This window comes from Balaenoptera borealis (genome assembly GCF_965194805.1).
Source record: "Balaenoptera borealis genome assembly, chromosome: X".
NCBI lineage: Eukaryota > Metazoa > Chordata > Mammalia > Artiodactyla > Balaenopteridae > Balaenoptera > Balaenoptera borealis.
Window position 1 is genome coordinate 113,258,830 of NC_138881.1, and position 19,882 is coordinate 113,278,711.

The 19,882-nt window shown below is 44.5% G+C and overlaps 1 protein-coding gene across 13 annotated transcripts in view; it reads left to right on the forward strand.

Annotated features, from left to right (window-relative positions):
- Positions 1 to 2,488: 2,488 nt before the first annotated feature.
- LOC309620999 (integrator complex subunit 6-like) overlaps positions 2,489 to 19,882 on the forward strand; it is a 55,122-nt gene continuing 37,728 nt past the window's right edge. For 5 of the 13 annotated variants that reach the window (XM_082377834.1, XM_082377837.1, XM_082377836.1 and 2 more), the window contains exons 1-2: positions 2,493 to 8,264; positions 8,406 to 8,483. In XM_082377834.1, the coding sequence (XP_082233960.1) occupies positions 8,154 to 8,264; positions 8,406 to 8,483 (189 nt within the window). In that variant the 5' untranslated portion in view covers positions 2,493 to 8,153. Of the gene's footprint in view, positions 8,484 to 19,882 lie in introns of all 13 variants that reach the window. The other 8 variants (XM_082377833.1, XM_082377835.1, XM_082377840.1 and 5 more) reach the window with 4 other exon arrangements.

A 19,882-nucleotide genomic window follows, 5' to 3' on the forward strand; every position in this document is an offset into this window, starting at 1 on the left:
AGCCTCCCTCGGTGGAGGAGAAGCTCAGATGCACAGGAAGTACGTCCTGCTCATCGTTTAGCCCCAGGCACTTAGCGGAGTGCCAAGCAGAGCGGGCCGAAGTACATATCCGGGTAACTGAACACCAGGTAAGTGACTTCCTAGGTGACGGTGCAAGGCCCTCCAGCTCTGCTATCAAAAGCTCTTCCATCCCCACATAGTTGGGGGGGGGGGCGGGGAATGGAAAACCTGTCAATATATTTGGGACAAATTAAGTGATTTACGACAAATAAACTAGCTGTAGAGGTTCTTGCTACACCTAAGTACAAATACAGTTCTACCATTGTTACATTTTAAAAGGTATGTGCTAACATGGTTTAAATGCTGTCAATTTAAAAAAAAATAGCCTTAAGAAGAAGAGGGGGGCTTCCCTGGTGGCGCAGTGGTTGAGAATCTGCCTGCCAATGCAGGGGACACGGGTTCGAGCCCTGGTCTGGGAAGATCCCACGTGCCGCGGAGCAACTAGGCCCGTGAGCCACAACTACTGAGCCTGCGCGTCTGGAGCCCGTGCTCCGCAACAAGAGAGGCCGTGATAGTGAGAGGCCCACGCACCGCGATGAAGAGTGGCCCCTGCTCGCCGCAACTGGAGAAAGCCCTCGCACAGAAACGAAGACCCAACACAGCCATAAACAAAACAAAACAAACAAAAAAAAAATTAAAAAAAACTAATAAATAAAAAAAGGGAGAGGGAAGAATTATGAAATCTATGCCTTAGCAGGAATAGAAAACCCAGAAGTTAAAAAAGAAACTAGAGGTATGTCATTGCCGTGGGCTAACTAATATGCAAAGGGCCTAAACCAAGGGAAAAGGAGTGAGATGAATTTGAGTTATACCTACAAGGTGAACGCTCGCCAGGACCTGATGGCCTGGTGGATGGGGGGAGGGGCGGAGGGCTGCAGATGGCTGTGGTTACTCCCTGTGTGTGCTGTGCCCCCCGGAGCTCCACAGAAGGGGTGAGGATGCCTTGTGAGTTCCTGACTGAAGCCCCACCCCACAGGGGACATGGGGCGGTGGCCTCAGGGTGGTGAGAGAGAACGAGGGGAGCAGCACAGAAGATGTGAAAGGAAAAGAGGGAGATTCCAAGATGGCCACCCAGAGGCTCCTACCCCCTGACTGGTGACAAGAGGTTAGCCAAGTGGCAAAACCCGCTGGGGAGCTTGTCTGGGGGCTGCCCTGGGCCAAGTTTCATCATCAGCTCTTTTTATTTTTAGCCTACGCCACCTCTCAGAGTAACCAGGTCTATAAATGTGCATACCACTTGCTGTGCCTGGGCCCAGGGCAGAAGGGAGCCGCTAAAAAGCCTTGTGCTAGGCCTTGTGCTGGAAAATGCGCTGCCCTCGGTTGGCAGATGCCTGGATCTCCGGTGCCCCGGGTTACCTCCTGGACCACTGCCCTCAGTTCTCTGAGCAGCCCACCAGAGCCATCACCCCTCACCAGCTCTCCTCCAATCAGGCTTCAGAAATAAGGCTCCCCGAGCACAGGCAAAATCAACAGGTGTCAGGAGGCAGATCGCAGCAAAGCCAGGTCCCACCCAATCCCACAGGGTGGGTTATCCAAGGCCAATCTGTCGGGGAATAAGAGGGCACTCTCCCAGGCCTGTGGTGCTTGCCTGGAGCTGGTGGGCTTCCTCCCACCCTCCTGACTCTCTTCTGGCCCCTCTGCACCCTGCTGGCGAGCTGCTCCCGTGCTGGGCTCCTTCAAGTGCGTTCAGGCTCTCAGGCACCCCGCACACCCCTCTCATTCTGGTACTGCTCCTGCAGAGTCGGGGAGGGAAGCTTGGGCTCTGGCATCGGGAGGCTGACCACCTGAGCAAACTCAGTGTCCTCCCCTGGCAAAATGGGACGAAAAATAATAGCCCTTAACTCGCAGGAAGGCTGCCCTGGCACATGGTGCTTAAGAAAGGAAGCGCTCACGACTCTAGTGTATCCCCCCAAAATCTGTCAGAGGGGGGCAGCTTCTCCCCACTCGGAGACTTACTTTTACTTTTACACTTCACTCAGCCAGCTTGTGCCCTTGCATGCAGGGCACTGGGCTTTTTTTTTTTTTTTTGCCACCGCAGGGCATGTGGGATCCTTGTTCCCCAACCAGGGATGGAAGCTGCGTCCCCAGCACTGGAAGCGCTGACTCTTAACCGCTGGATCACCAGGGAAGTCCCACTGGGTCTACCTTGTTCACTGATGTATATCTGGCTCTTGGGAAAATCTCCCGGCACATAGCAGATGCTTAATAAACATTTGCTGAATGAGCCCCTCCCCCTCGCTCCAAATATGCGTCTCTTCCTTTGTCGCCTGTGTCAGCGAGTGGACCCAGTTTCCACATTGCCGGATAAAATCCCAAATTCTCAGCAGGGCCTAGTAGGCCTTACATGACCTGATCCCTCTCACCCCTGCAAGCTCATCTCTAGCCACCTCTCTCCCCATCCTACTCCCCCCCACCCCAGCTCCCCTACACTCTAGCAATACAGAACTTTCTTTTTTCCATTGGTTTTCTTTCAATGTCTCTCACCATCTGACCACCTCACCATTGCCTGCCTAGAACATTCTCTCTCCTCGCCTGCCCCATTCCTTACCTCCACGAGCCCTCCTTCACCAGGCTACTTCCTACATTTCCTGCAAGTCATATCCTTCAGGAAACCTTCTCTGTATGTCCTCCTGACCTCTCCAGCCCTTCTAGAATATACGTTCTTTCCACTGCTCCCAGAGCACTATGCATTTCCTCTCTCATAACACTTAATAAAACATTGCATCTACACTTTTGATTATTTTCCCCACTAGAATGTAATGTATGAGGCCATGGACTATATCTATTCTTTTATTTAATGCTTACACAGAGATAACTCTGTGCTAAGCACTTCTGTAAACTCTGTAAATATTAATTCATTTAATCCTCATAACAATCCTATGAGGTACTATTGTTATCGCCATTATACAGATGATGAAGCTGAGGCAGAGTTAAGTAACTTGCCCAAGGTCACATAGCTAGTAAACGGCAGAGCTGGGATTTGAACCCCCAAATCCAAGTTCTTAACCGTTATAACATGCTGTGTCCCTTGTTCACCAGTATATTCTCGTTGCCTGTCATATAGAAGGTCCACCCAAGGAATATTTGAATAAAAGAAAGAATGGCTAAATGAATAAAGATTGTGGAAATAACACAGTCCTTTGTGGGACCAGTGGGAGGAAAAGCGGTAGCCACAGACCGAGACAGAGGTTAAGTTTAGGAGTCAGAGAAGTTGAAAGCAAATAGTCCAAGGGGTAAGGAAGATTCCAGGACAAGTGGCAGGTGATGAAAGGCAAGGTGGCGGGGGCAGGGGAAGCTCAGAAAGGCAAGTGACAAATGGCTCTACAGTCGACAAAGGAAAATATAGAACAGACCATTGGATTTGGCCAGGAGCTGGCCCCTGGGACCTCAGAGTAGTTTCCAAAGAGTGCTAGGGAGAAAAACCAGATTGCATGGCCTTGAGGAGGGAGTAGATGGTGGAATTTGGAATTTGGGAGGGGGTAGTAATCAGGTTAAGTAAGGTCTTTTTGTCAAGATGAGGTGATTAGGGCCTGCTTAAAGGCAAGAAGTAACAAATCTTTGGCGAGTGAGAAATCAAACCAGCCCTCATCAAAACAAAGAGTCTATTGTATGGTGGTGGACCACCCCAAGGCCAGCCACATGAAATGGAAACATGCACAAAGTATGCTAACATTTGTTGTGAAGAGAATGAAGGCCAGGAGAGCAGTGCTTGGTAGGAATTCCTTCCTGAGAGATGTCTGGTAACCTCAGACATGAGGTACAATAGAAAGGCCTGCAATGAGGGGCCATGGTGAAGTATTAAAGTGAATTGATTTAGAGGCTATGAGTGGAAGAAAAGCAAAAAAAGAGTAGAGACACGAAGAGAAAAGAGAAAACTATTTTCAAAAGCTCAGGAGTTCAAAAAAGCAAGAGCAACCCAGAAAGAAGACAGGGGCATTGGTGTAGGTCATAGAGCTGCCGCGAAAAAAGAATTCTGTTAACTGGCCAGAGGTGGCAGCGAAAGTGGGCCTGAAAGTTGGAAGCTGCAGGGGTTCTGCCCGGGGGTGGGGGGGCAGTCAGCTCCAGGGCTTGGTCTGAAGGGGCCTACTGGGCCCCAAATCCCAAAGACCCCGCATCCACAGGGACAGGGAGCTAGGCCTCCCGCCCTGCTGGGGTGGGGTGACAGGCAGGGCTGGGCACCCCGAGGAAAGGGGCACCTGGGAAGACAATGAAAGAAGGGCAGCCACAGCACATGCAACTGTTTCTTTCAACAACCATTGATTGAGCCGGTACTTGGCACCAGGCATTGGTTATAGGCTCAGCCTGCCCTTCAGGAGTTTACATTCCAACAGCAGCAAAGCCAAAGCACAAGTCAACCTATAACAAGCGGGGCGGTGCTGATATTCTGTAGCAGAGAAAGACGTAGAAAGGGCTCTGGGGGTCTTAGTGTTGGTGTGTGTCAAAGAAACGCAATAAAAATACCCACCCCAGCATAATGCAGGGTTTACTTTCCCCTAAGAAGTGAAGAAGAGAGGCTTCAGGCTAAGGGCTTGGAATTTGGTTTAATCTGAATAAACTCGTAAATCCACCAGAAGGTTATTTTTTTTATTGGGGTATAGTTGATTTACCATGCTGTGTTCGTTTCAGGTGTACAACAAAGTGAATCAGTCATACATATACACATATCTACTCTTTTAGATTCTTTTCCCATATAGGCCATTATAGAGTATTGAGTTCCCTGTGCTATACAGTAGGTTCTTGTTAGTTATCTATTTTATATATAGTAGTGTGTATATGTCAATCCCAATCTCCCAATTTACCCCTCCCCCCTGGTTATTTTTTGTATATTGTCACTTTTGTAGTTTATAATGAAGACATGGATGTTGTCCCACTGGAGCGCCTGGTGACTAAGACTATTTGTGCTTCCTTAGCATTTTTTGGAAAACTGTTTCAATAGTATTCACCTTGGAGGGTTTTTTTCTTCTTTTTTTGGTAAATTTGTAATTTGTATTTGGGATACTTTGTAATTTTTAACATAGCCTCTTTCCTGATTATAAAAGCAAAGCACGCTCATTGTAAAAAGTTAGGGGAAAATTGTAAAGATTTTTAAATGTCATCTTAAAATACTGTCTGTGAAGACATAGAGAACAGACTTGTGGTTGCCAAGGGGGAGAGGGGGGATGGGAGAGGGATGGAGTGGGAGGTTGGGGTTAGTAGATGGAAACTATTACATATAGAATGGATAAACAACAAGGTCCTACTGTAGAGCACAGGGAACTATATTCAGTATCCTAGGATAAACCATAATGGAAAAGAATAGGAAAATGAACATTTATATGTATAATTGAGTCACTTTGCTGTACAGCAGAAATTAACACAACATTGTAAATCAACTATACTTCAAAGAAATAAACAAACAAAGAGATAAATAAACACTGTGAACTGGGGCATATCACAGTCCATATACATTTATAATATATCATATACATAATACATAAATATTTATTTATATGTTTATAATTAAATATCTTGATTATATTTATTATATAAATATATGTTTGTTTATATATATTTAAGTATATAAATAAGGACTGTGATATGCCCCAGTTCACATATATATGTGTGTGTATATATATAGCTCCTAATAGGAAATCTTGTATTTCTTCACCAAAGGATAGTCTAAACAAGCAATCAACCCCATGCATGTGATCCAGTGGGCTGAAAGTGCTATATTATGACTTGGAGTTGACTTCAACAAAAACTGTGAATGAGGCAAAGTTTGTTTCCGGGTAATAATCTCATCCCCACCTAATGCGAGGCAGAATTCTTAGATGGTCCCCATGATCTCCCCTGCGTGATATTATGTCCTGTGTAACCTTCTCTCCTTGAGTGAGTGTGGGTAAGACCTGTGACTTGCTTTTAGTCAATAGAATATGGCGAAGGTGACGGATGGCACTCTCATGATTAAGTTACATTATATAAGGCTCCATCTTAGAAGACTGCAGTGAGTGATTTTCCTGCTGGCCCTGAAGAAGCAAACAATCATACTGTGAACAACCTATGGGAGGGAGGTAAGTGCAGGTGGACCCGAGGGTGGCCTCCACCCAGCAGACAGCCACAAGGAAATGAATGCTGCCAACATCCATTCAGGATTCAGATTCACCTTGGAATCTGATTCTCTCCCAGTCACGCCTCCAGATGAAAACACAGCCTGGCTGACACCTTGATTTCGGTCTTGTGAGACTGAGCAGAGAATCCAGCTACACCGCGCCCAGACCCCTGACTCATGGCAACTGTGAGATAACAAATGTGTCTTTTTCATCCTTATTTCCCCATTAATTCCCACCAGCTGTATCCCAGATGGGCCTGAACTGTGCTATGCATGTTAGTATCTCTGGCTGAATTTTTGTTCCCACCATTCCTTTCAATCCAGAATCCCTCCCTTCCTGCTAAGTGCCTCATCTAGGAAACCTTCTGAACTTCGAGACCACTGGACCATTGCTTCCACCGCTTTTTTTTTTTTTTTTTTTGCCACACCACGCGGCTTGTGGGATTTTAGTTCCCTGACCAGGGATCGAACCCAGGCCCTCGGCAGTGAGAGCATGGAATCCTAACCACCGGACCACCAGGAAATTCCCCCACTGCACTTTTTATTTGCATCACTTGTTTGTCCCTGATTCATACATTGCTATATGGCCTCTTCTGAAATCTTATTTTTATGAAAATGTTATTGAATATGGATTTTATATATATTACAAGGAACATATCGAATGAAGTTGTAAACTCACTGAAGTTCAGGATTCCACGTTGTGCACAGCATACTGCTGGGAATACACACCTCCATATTTAAAATTCGAGTTACATGAAGCAGTCAGCCAAGCGGGGTTGGCCACTCATTGAGACTCTCCGTAGAGCCAGACCTGAGAACATCCCTCAGTGTTGTCCTCATCTCCCTGAGCTGCACTTTCCTTTACTGAAAATTGAACATAATGCCACCTACCACAATTATTTCAAAGACTAAATGAGACTAACGTGGGTGGCTGACACTTCATAGGTGCTCAATAAATGTGAGATGAATCAGAATCCAGGATGGCAAAGCTTCCATGTGTAAAGGCTGCACAGACACGACAGTGGGTGGAATTATCACAGGCAGGGCAATACTTCAAAGTGCTCAATGAAACTGAAGAAGCTTGTGCACACAAAAGGCCAGTTTAGGTAACTGTGTTTAAGTTTTAGTTTCCTTTCTAAGTAGATATACGCGGAATGCAAGGCCAGCGACCGACTCACAAACACTGATCAAGCGTGGGGAGGGATCTGAAGGAATGCGAGTAGGTCTTGCCAGGAAAGAAGTTTGCTGCTTCTGAAATGTTTTGGTCTTAGCCACTGGCAGGATTGATCGATTGCAGTTAGCAAAGCGTCTTCTATACAGCCTGTCCAAGCATCTGTTTCTGTACCTCTGCACAACTGTTGCTCAAATTCACTCTTCCTTTCGAATTATCATCTTTGAAGAGCAAGAGAAAAGTCCATCCAAACCACCCTAAGTATCCTAACAGCTTCCAAGTCCTTTAAATGAGGGTCCTTAACATTTCCCCTTACCCCCTGCCTGGGTTCAAACTTCAACTCCCAGGGTTCGCCCAAGTCCCTCCCCTTGCCCTGTCATCTAATGAATATGCAAATAACATATAATTGGCAGCCAATGGCGTGGGTTCTGGTCACATGGTGCCCATGGTAGGTGAGCGGACAGAAGTTGTGTGTTGGTTAACAGACAGCTCTCAGTCTGGGGCGAGCGCTTCAGTGAGCTTGGACCGATGCTCGGGCAATAGTCCCTGCGGCGGCAGCGGCGGCGGCGGCAGTAGTGGTGGCAGAAGAGAGGAAGGGGGAGGGTCCCGAGGGCTACACACGCTCACACTTTCAAGTTCCCTTGGACGGAGAAGAGGTGCGGCTGCAGAAAGAGGAGGCCAGGAGCAGTTCCATCCGTCCCGTCCCGTCTCCCCCTCTTACTCTTGCTCCCTGCACCCTGGCTCTGCGAGAGTTGAGGGTTCGGGTGGCAGTACGCGGCAGTGAGGGCAAGAGGGCCAGGAGAGTGGGCACCGGAGCCAGGGGTGCGGGGGAAGATGCCCATCCTGCTGTTCCTCATAGACACGTCCGCCTCTATGAACCAGCGCACTGACCTGGGCACCACCTATTTGGACATTGCCAAAGGCGCTGTGGAGTTATTCTTGAAGGTAAAGGGAGGGGAGGGGAGAGATGGGGAGAGTTCGCTAGGGATGGGGGTGGTGGTGGATTTAGGTGCTTCTGTAACGTTGGTATCGCCCCCTCCTCCCCCTTTCCCTTCGCGGCCCCCTCCGTCATCCCTCGTCCCTCAGCTGCGCGCCCGGGACCCGGCCAGCCGCGGAGACAGGTACATGCTGGTCACCTACGACGAACCGCCGTACTGCATCAAGGTAAAGGGGCCATCCAGGGGGTGGGCCGGGCGGGAAGCGGGAGCCGGTCGGCCTGGGCAGCCGAGCCCCCCTGCCCCCGCCCGAGGCGGTCCTGCGTCGCCCGGCGGGGCGGGCGGGGCGAGGTGGGGGCGAGGGCGGGAGTGAGTGGCGCCTCCGCGGCTTCCGAGGAGCCGCGGCGCCGGGGGTCGGGGAGGGGGCCGGGGGAAGGGCGGCCCCGGGGAGAAAGCGCAGGAGAGCCGGGCCGGTGGCGGCGACGAGCGCAGCCGCCTCGGAAGATGGCGGACATTTTGCTTTTGTATGAGCCGGAGAGGGAGACCGAGGGCGCTGCTGAGATGGAAAGGAGGGAGGGGAGGGAGGAGAGGGGAAGGAGGGCCCGAGACCCGGAGGGAGGCTGCGGGCGGGCCCGCCCCTTCGGGGCGCACCGCGCGCGGTGGAGGCCGAGGGGCCGGACGGAGCCGGCGACTCCGCCCCGAGGTGCTGCGGGCTCGCGCGCGGGTTTTCCTGGAGCCCTGGCTCCGCCCCCGGCCCCTCCTTCCCCCCCTCCTCCCTTCCTTCGCCGCTTCTCCTCCCCCTCTTCCTCCCGCTCCCCTCCCCTTCCTGCTGAGAGCGTGGCAGAGCCGGCCGCCGGCCTTCAAAGATTAGACTACTGCTTTTGCGCTTCTGTGGTCTCTAACCCACCCCCACCCACTGGAAAATCAGTCCGCGGAGCCAGCCTCCCAACCCCCAGGCCCGGAGAAACTCTTTTCACTTCTTCTCCGGCATCGGTCCGGTTAAGCCCGGCTCTGTTACCTTAGCTACTGTTAGTGTTTCATTGGCGATTCCACCCAAGCCGCGACAGGGTGGGGCGGAGAGATGCAGAGTCTGAACCCGCGGGGACAGAGCTTTTTAGGGACCTGGCCTACCTATTGACATCATAAATTAGGTTTGTGTTAGTCACGTAGGGGTTTGTCCAGGGAAAAGAAAGGAAGGAAGGGGAGGACTCGCTGAGCGCGGTTACAATAGTCAAATGTGATGACTCGATCCACAGGGTTCTGACCTACAGGAGAGAAGTAGGGAGCACTTCACCTCCCTACCCTTGTCCTAATGGTGAGGAGATAAAGAACTGCTTTGCCTGCAGTAGCCCGATAAAATAGAACTCAGACTATTAAAGCAACCTGCATAAGAGTCCTGCTTGCATATTGAAAATTTTAAAATACATCACCATGATCCTTGACGTCTTTCGCTAGATACCCTCTTTTTCTCAGAATTCTCTTAACAGGGTCGGGGAGGCACTGGATGTGTTGTAATCCGTTTTAGCCGAGTGAGGTGTTTGAAAGAATGGAACCTACCAAACTGAATAGTTGGCTATAGAGAGCGTTCCTTCAGAAATAAAACCAGAGAGGCTTTACTTTTGTAACTCGTAGCTTCGGTTAACAGTTTGATTAGTAGGGTCCCCTGAAGACCGGTCTGGTTTTGATGCTTTGTTTTCCGTTTTTGATTTATCTATTTAGAAAAATGGAGCAAGTAGACATCTTTAAGAATGCCATAAGCTTTTTAAACATGTCAGTTTCCTACAAGGGTGTGACCATTTTTTCCACATAGAAAAGCAGATGTTTGTCCATCCTAAGTATGAAAGTCTACACCCTTTGAGTACTCATACAGATAAGAACCCACCGTTTGTAGTGTGGCCATTTGAAATCCTCCTTAATTTGAAGTAGTAAAAAGGATAAACTACAAAGCAGTGTGCCTTTTTTTTTCTTGAAAGGAATAACTTATTTAACATTTTCCTGAATGCCAAGACTCATAGTTTAAACATGATTTTTGATCTATAAAACTTTTATGGCAATATTTACAGAATCTTTGGAAAGGAAAAAGAAAGTCTGGCCCCCTTCTTAACAACCATCATTACAGCTTTTTACCTAGCATTGTAATCATAGTGTACATATTACTTTGAGTTCTGCCTTTTCCACCTATTTTGTCCTATGAATTATTCCCGGTTGCCACATAGTCTTCATACTTAAAATTTTTAGTGGCTATGTAACTTATCCATGGTATTTTAGAGGCTCCAGATAGTTCTGTGAACAGAGGGGAAAAGTTGAATTCTGTTTTTAGTGGAAATTTCATCTGTCAGCTCGTTTTATCTTGCCATCTTCTACACTACATTTTTTCCTAAAGTAAAAAACCTTCTTCCAAGTTGACATTGATCTTTCTTTTCTTATACAGGGCAGGTATGGGAAGATACTTTGTATAATACTTTCAATTGCTGATCATGAGTTATCTTCTTTAGTCTTTAGGCTTCTCTAAAGTCATTCAGGTTTTTTCATTTTAATCTTACATGATAACTACATGTGCTAGGGAATGGTTAATGATCTTAATGATGTTCTTGTCATTTTGCTGTCTATACCTGAATTTCTAATAATATGCCATATTTTGGTAGCATTTTCTTTCTGTGAGTCCCTTTCAGTCACTCCCTGCTGCCCGCCCCCATCCCTCCCCTCAGCATGTGGTAACTATTTGTTCTTTTGCTTTTAGGATCTAGCCATTTTGGAAGGTCTGAAATTTTAGAACATTTGGTGAATTTTTCTTAAAATTTAGTCTAATCTTTCACTTGCTAATAGCTGGGAGCCATAAATGTTCTGTTTTCTGTCACACTGATTATCAAATAGGTCTTTATTTGACTGTCAGCAGGCGTCTTAGTTGCTACTTAAAACTGCACTCTTCGCTGGGAGCCTGAGGTCCTTTCAGCAAAGTGATGTTAGATAGGGTTTTATTTGTTAACTTGTTTTTCTGCAGAATAACGTGAAGTGTATTTTTGGATTTCTGTACAGTTGGAGGGCCATTATTTATCTCTTGTCAAAGTAACTGCCTACTTATTTCTCAGGTCTTGGTTATATCCAACTCTAAACACTGCAAAACCGATTTTTTTTCCTAGTAGAAGATTCAGTTCTGCTGGTGGTGTAACAGGCGTGAGTTGTGCATTTGGTTGGAAGGTTTTTTTCCTAATAGGCGTGGAACTATTCCCAGTATATCCACTTACAAGCTCTGACAATAAATCTTGTTGTGAAAAGTTACTGTGACTGGAATTCTTCACTAAAGTATACTGTTGAGCATGTGAATATAGTATTTCACCCAGGACTTAGTAGCTTCTTACTGCATACCCCTCAGGACATGGCTATGCGCTCTTTTAAAATTAGTCATACCTGTTACTTGCAGTCAGCTGGGCATGGATGGAATTAAGTTTGATTTGGGGAACCATACAAAAAGCATATGAAATGCAAGTATTTTGTGCTACATCTGTTTCAAGTGTTGCTTTGTAGACAGGTTTTATACATAGTGTCACAAATGTTAACACTACATTTATACAATGGTATCTTTAGTGTACACAGCTGGGATGAAGCCTTTTAATATTTTTAAATTTCCAGTGTATCCTTATAAGACGAATACATGGTTTTAAGAAGTGGGGTGGGTTTTTTTTTTCTTTTTCTTTTTTTGGTATAATAGTTCTTAATAGTTTTGGCTGAGGTTCTGCTGTCTTGTATGTTTTGTTTTGCTATGAGTCATAATTTCCTTTTATTCAGTGAATAGCAGAGGTAAGCTTGTCGCTACTACTAACTCTGAGCAAATTGAGGGCACCAAGAAGAAAGTGAGCCGTGAGACTGAAGTAGATAATAAGTATTCAAAATGGTTTGATGTTTGAAGCTACTTTCTTAAAGCGATTTCTTTTTTATTGAAGGAAATGCTTTTTTTTCTAAACATAAAACTGAGTCATTTTTCTAGAAATAGCTGAAACACATGTATAAATCATGTACAGACTTTTTTTTTAATAAATAGGGAGAGTTGTTTCAGAGAAATATCCCAAGTCTGTAATTTGAAACAGAGAGCATTTGAAAAAGTGCAATTTTCCCTTGAGTGTTGCTTTTTCACATCCTGTAGCCAGCCTTGCTTACTGGTATCTGTGTGCCTTCGTCAACATGTATCAGCAAAAGGCAGTATTTTGGCTTACAGATTTAAGAAGTAAACCTATGCTTTTTAAAGGATCTGTGTTCCAAGCATTTAGTGGTATTTTTAACTAAGGCTTAACTTTTTCATATGCCCATGAGTATATTTTATGGGGCTTATTTGGAAAAGGAGTGACTTTTAGGGGAGCCTTTCATTGTGGTTGGAAGCTAAGGAAGTGGTTTTGGGTGAAACAGTGGCAACGTGGCCTGTGAGAACAACCGGAGGCAATGGAAGGTGCATTGAAAACTCAAAATGCCACAAAAGTGGGGCATTGACTTTTATAATTAGTTGTTCCTCCCCTGATCTTGCTTCCTTTTCACCTTCCTCATTGGCCATTTGAAGCGTGTGATGATAGTTATTTTGAGACGAAAAAGGGGGAAAGAAATCATCAACAAAATGAAAAGGCAACCTGCTGAATGGGAGAAAATCTTGTCAAATTATATACCTGATAAGGCGTTAACATCCAAAATATGTAAAGAACTCATATAACTCAATAGCAAAAAAACTAAACAATCTGATTAAAAAATGGGCAGAGGATCTGAATAGACATTTTTTCAAGGAAGATATACAGATGGACAGCAGGTACATGAAAAGATGCTTAACATCACTAATCATCAGGGAAATGTAAATAAAACCACAGTAATATCACCACAGGCCTGTTAGAATAGCTATTAACAAAAACACAAGTAACAAGTGTTGGAAAGGATGTGGAGAAAAGGGAACCCTCCTCCACTGTTGGTGGGAATGTAAATTGGTGCAGCCACTATGGAAAACAGTATGGAGATTCCTCAAAAAATTAAAGATAGAACTAACGTATGATCCAGCAACTCCACTTCTGGGTACTTATCTGAAGAAAATGAAAGCATTAATTTGAAAAGATATATGTACCCCCGTGTTCATTGCAGCTTATTTATAATAACCAATATATGAAAACAACCTAAATGTCCATCGATGTATGAATAAAGAAAATGTGATATATACATACAATGGAATATTATTCAGCCATAAAAAAGAAGGAAATCTTGCTATTTGTGCCAACACAGATGGACCTTGAGGGCATTATGTCAAGGGAAATAAGTCAGACAGAGAAAGACAAATACCATGTGATCTCACTTAAATGTGGAATCTAAAACAAAACAAAATGAAAACAAAAACAAAACAAGCTCATAGATACAGAGAACAGATTGGTGGTTGCCAGAGGCAGGGGGTGGAGGGTGGGTAAAGTGGGTGAAGGGTGTCAAAAGGTACAAACTTCCAGGTATAAAATAAATAAGTCGTGGGATGTAATGTACAGCATGGTGACCATAGTTAACACTGCTGTGTGGTATATTTGAAAGCTGCTAAGAGAGTAGATCTTAAAAGTTCTCATAAGAAAAAAGAAAAAATGTTGTAACTTTGTGTGACAATGGATATTAACTAGCTTTTCTGTGGTGATCATTTTGCAGTATATACAAATATCAAATCATTATGTTGAACACCTGAAACGAATACAATGTTATATATCAATTAAACATACATACATACATACATAAAAAGTAAATGCTCCCAGACTTCTATCCAACCTGTGAATTAAATATAGTTTACTAGAAAGAATTTTAAGAATGAGGTACTCTGCCTGATAGCTCTTTTTCTTTGTGTAAGAGTAGAAGGAGGAATTTGAACTTTAGTGAAAGCTTATACAGAGAACCCTCTATCGGTCATGTGTATACTACTATGTTTATCTGCACTTTTGTTTGTTTATTGTTTTGTTTTGCAGCGAATAAAATATTTCTTGTTAAAAAAAAAAGAAAGAAAGAAAAGGGGAGATTTAGGGGTAGAAGACTAGATCCCTGGTCAAGGGAGTAAGTGCTACTTTCACATTAGGTACCAGCTGGGAGATGACTAGGAAGTGCTGAGACAATTATGGAGTCCTGTCTGTTCTGTATCCTAAACCTATCTTGTATCCATTCTTTCTTATTTGCTCCTCCCTTGTTTCAACTTTCATCTGGACCATTGTTTCAGCAGGCACTCAGTTGGTCTCCCTCCTGGTCTTGCTTGCCACTGATTCTTCACCCTCATCGCCACTATATTGCTGATTCTTAAAATAAAGTAAATTAAAAAGTCATTCCCCTACTAAAAATTCTTCAGGAACTCCCCATTATATTTCAGAATAAAATCCAAACTCCTTAACCTGGTTTTGCCAACAGTGTCTCTCCACACTCTTCAGAGTCACTTCTCCAGACTCACTCTGCCTCTTGCTTCTGTGCCATTGCATATGTTGTTCCCTCTGCCTGGGACACACTGGTTGGCCTGACATGCCTCACGTCTTCATTCTACGTTCTCAAAAGTCATCCTGCCCCTCTGCCCACCCCTACTCCAAATAGTGAAACAACTTCCACTATGATCCCTTAACCCTCTGTCTAGAACTTAACCCAGAAAATGCTTCTTGCTTCTTCCTGCAATCCCTTCCTCCCCTGAAGGTAGCCGTTGGTCTGACTTTTACCACCATTGTGGTGATATGACCAAAATGGTGTTTCTGGAAGATAAGTCTGACTTTGGATTGCTACTATAGCAATCTAGGCTTTCGTATACCGTATGTTCATTCAACACCCTCTGTGGACTATACTATACTATACTTGGGGCCAAAGGAGACACCAAGAAAGACTTGGCCCAAGAGGAAATTGGAATAGTAAAAGATATGGTCCTAATCCTCAAGGGTCTTGAGAATAGTCATTGGAAAAAGGTGACTGGAGAATGTGGATTAAGATACGGGAGATGTCAACAACAGTGGACTCTTAACCAACAGATTGCAGGTGAGGGAGGGAGAATTGACAGGACCCAGTGATGATTCAGTTTATCCAGTCAAGATTGCAACTAGTTAAGACTGGATCGCAAAAGGGCTTCGAAACCTACAAGCTAGAGTTTGTACATTTCTCCTGGAATGAAGAGCTATGAGGTGGATTTGAAGACAAATAGGGTAAGGCTTGTTATCTGTGTGCTTGCATGGTTATCATGCAGAAGCGTACGTTGAGGTGGGCTGGGGAGATGAGAGAATGAGAGGTGGGGGAGATCTAAAATATGTAGTTGAAATTGCCTAGTTTTGCATTAGTGCTGGCCACTTGAGAGCTTTTGACTTTGAGGTTAGGATGGGGGTAGGAGGGGTGGCAGAAGGGCAGGGCACACATAAGGAAAGGGCAACTATTGTCCTTTTCAGTTTGCCTTTGCTTCAGGAAGATGACTAGAACTGTTCAGAAGACAGGGTTCTCAGTTTCACGGAGTGTTCCAAAATGGCAGCTGTTCCACATCTCAGGGAGAAATGTGCTTTCCAGAGAAGGGCAGGATTGAAGGACCCTCTGAATGCGGGGAGGAGGGGACAGGGATGAAGAAGGGAACCAACTGGCTTAATTTAAGTACTTAAATGAAAGCTCTTTGTAAACATGGCTGTCAGTTCCCTTTTACGAAGAGTGTAGATGAGAGATCCAGGCAGTCTCTTTGTGTGCCTATTGGAAGGTTGGAACACGCTATCTCCTGGATAGTGTTCTAAATGGTGATTAGGTTCCCAGACCTTCCTCCCCAGGAAAGCCTATTTAACCCTTAATGCCACTTAGCCATAGAACTATTGTGTTTGCTATCGTTTCTACTGGGAAATGGAGTTGGGTTTCCAAGGTGCTTTGTTAAAAACACATCCTTTCCCCCCCTTCTTCCTCACAACTCCAGGTGGATTAGTGGTCCCAGAGAGGGGTGGGGACACTATAAGAGCTCCAGCAAAGAGGGTGAAGGGCTGAGGTGTCCGTGAGTCATTCATGTCAGATTGGCTGTATTTGCGCCGTTCAGTACAGCATCTGCTAGCCACGTGTGGTTATTGAGCCCTTGAAGAGGCGGCTAGTTTGAATCAAGATGTGCTGTAAATGTAAACTAAACACGGGATTTTGAAGATTTAGTACCAAAAGTATATAAAATATCTCATTAACAATTTTTATATTGACTACAAGTTTAGACAATATTTTTGATATATTAGATTAAATTAAATATATTATTAATCTCACCTGTTTCTATTTTTTTAATGTGGGTACATGAACATATAAAATTACATATGTGGCTTTCACTGTGTTTCTATTGGACAGCCGTGTTGGTCTCTATTTTTTCTTAACATATTTATGATGTTCATGTCCTAGAAATTGTTTCTGAAGGGGGATCCTCCCTCTCAAAGTTCTGTTTTAAGTGAGCACCTCCATAATGGAGTCATTTGTGCATGAAAGGTTATCATACAGTTCAGAGTTGATTGGGTTGATAACCCTTGGCCCTGGGGTAAAAATATGAAAGCATCCCATTCTTGTTTGTATTGAAAGCCAGTTTGGTTGCTTAGACTTTTGGATACAGTTGGTGATCCAACTGGTTGGGTTAGAAGTTTTTTTCCTGGGCTAAGTAGAAAAAAATATGTATGTGAACTCCTAATGTAACTACAGTAATTCAGAATTCTGTTTGTAATATGTGGTCACCAGTGGCACAAAATGTTCCATGCTTCTAGTGCTATTAGAAATATGTAACATATCCCTTATTAGATTTACATAGCTACTTGGCCCAAGAATTCCCAGGAACAGTATTCATCAACAGAAGGAGGATAAAGGATAAATTCTTTAGCTTGGCATAGTGTAAAACCTAAGAAACAAAGAGGGGTTTGTGTCACTGCTCTTGTTGAAGGATTTCTTGAGGTTCCCTAGCAAGGCCCTTGTCTTATATCATGGGAAGTCATCAGTAGCATTAAAAGGAGGGGGGAGGTCCAAGTGGAGCCATGGGCGGGCTCCCATGATTGTTGCTTTCTCTAAGCTCAGTCCTCCTAAGGGGGATTACAGGAGTGACAATGTTATTTTTTGTTACTGTAATGGCTCCCATTTAAGGAATAAATACCAATGTCTAATTCTGAGCCTGGGTGAGAGTACAGATATGTTGATGAATAGCATGTATATGATGTGGAACCATTTTATAGCCCTAGTTTTAGATCCTCCTAAAACCTATCTTATAGTCAAAGGTGTTATCTAGCTTTTACAGATATGATTCGACTTATATCTACTTCCTTATAATAATGAACAATAATATAATAGCTTTCTAATAATAGCAGCTGACATTTATTGAATAATGCTTATGTACAGGGCAATGTGCCAATGAATGTACAGTGCTTATTTCATTTATCTTCCCAACCAGCCTACATCACAGGTACTATTATTATCCCCACTTAACAGATAAGGAAACTGGGGGCCAGAGAGGTTAAGTAACACAACTGAATAGTAACCCAGGTCTGTCTCTATTCCGAAGTCTTAAGTAACGAGCCACTTCACTTTCCCTATCAACTATGGTAGAATATTCCTTTTAATAATTTCTCAGTGGTATTTTCTCATTATGGTATATGTCCTGGAATCATGTTTTTTAGACAGAATTGTCATGCTGTTATTTATAGTTGCTTTTGATATAACAGTGTTTGATACTAGAGCAAGCACTCGATGAATGAAAATGACTACTGCTAGTGTTACCATTTTTATTATTTCTCTGATTCTTTGTAGGTGAATAGCATGGTGCATTTGTTTGTGAAACACTTTGGTCTTTGATATCACAGTTATGCCCCTACTCAGGGAAAGAGATGGAGTTGTTGGGACTCTCAGTTGATGGAACTTGAGATAGTTGGGGAGTAGAGGTTGAGCACTGGGGCCTAGGCCGAGTAGGCCCCGTGGGAAGAACGGTAGGCTTGAGAAAGCAACAGGGTGGTTTTTGGCGATCTAATGGCCTCCAGAAATTGATACATCATCTTCACCCTGTCACTCTCCTGATAAATGTTTCTCTTGTAGGGAAAAGAAAGACAGTCAGTGTACTCCAGAGTAGCCATTTAGTTTCCTTTAATCCACAACCTGTGGGAGAGGCAGAAGCCATTTTGTAAAAGGCCTGAGTACGCCATACTGCCTTCGCCGAGTTTTATCTATCAGCCTGTGCCTGATCTAATGGTCCGCTCCTCATTTCAGCCAGATCTCCCACTCTCCTCAAGCCACACCCCTGCCATAGGCAGATAGCTTTTTCCCCCGCTTCCTGCTTAGTTACGTTGGTAAGGGATGAATTTCAGAGGATTGGAGGTGCTGCCAACTTAGCCACTGGGGTCTTAACCAGAGAAAAGTTACACGAAGGCTTTTGTGCCAGATGTGCCAGATGTTCGTAGAAAAAATTGAATTCTGTATCTTAAACCATATGTGCGTGATTATCTTAATATATATGTGCCTGTATCTTCAGCCATATGCACCTGCTCTTTCGTTAGTTATATCCTGCCCTGTTAAGTCGAATAGTTCACTAAACTTAGTACTAAGAACCAAACTCTGGACTTGAATGCTATTGAACGAAAGGCTCAAAACATTTGTTTGTGTGAGTAGGGAGTAGTATTACTGAGGAAAGTAAATATAGTTTATTAAGGTCTTAGGATTTACTATATAGCTACTTGGGCTAATTTACTAATGTTTATTCTTTTTGTCCTTGCCTATATTTGAAACTGTTAATGCTTCTTCCTTCCAGAAACTTATCACCTCCTCCATTCTGTTTCTCCACCCCTCTCTCTGATAATTCTTTCCCTATCTGCCAAATTCTTTCCCTTGCTGAATGCATCCTACCTCATTCATGATTTCAAATATTCCTTCTACTCCCCAACTTCAGCTTCTCACCCAGGCATCGCTAGCTGACGACGGGACATCTCTCCACTTGCCTGTCTATCCTGCCATCAGCTCACAGTTAGCATGTCAAACAGACCTCCTTATGGCTCTAAAACTATCCCCTCTTCTATATTCCCCATCTTTTAGTCGCTCAGGATTGCAAGGTGGACATTATTCAGCTTTGATCCTGTCCTTCCATCTTTTTCTGAGGCCTATCCCTTTGCGATGTCCCTTACATATGTTCCTTCAACTCAATGTCTGCTGCCAACACTTCAGTCCAGGTCCTGACTTCTATGCTTTGGCCACTATAACAACCTTCTTATGTAGTCTTCCAAGTGCTTCCCAAATTCCTACTCTCTACCCATACCAACTGCTAACTTTCTAAAAAAAGATGGTTTCATCGTATCACTCCCCCACTCATAAGCCTTCAGAGACTCCCCAGTGCCTATGGAATCAAGTCAAAATTGCTCAGTCTGCCATTCTGAGCTCTCTAGGACCTGCTCCATGTGTCTGTATAAACGTATTTCCCATCATTTCCCCACAGGAGCCCTGCCCTTCAGCCAGACCTCTCTCTTCCACCCCCTGAGTTTGTCTCCCCACTCCTGATGCCAACTCTTAGACCATCAGTTAACCAAAGGGAGAAGAGAGAGAGAGCCAGAGGAGCCGGAGGCCTGGGGGAGGAGAGAAAATGAACCGAAAGCATGCCAGCAAGGGTGTGACTTGAGGGGGAGGATGTGACAGAAGGTGCTTTAAATGCTG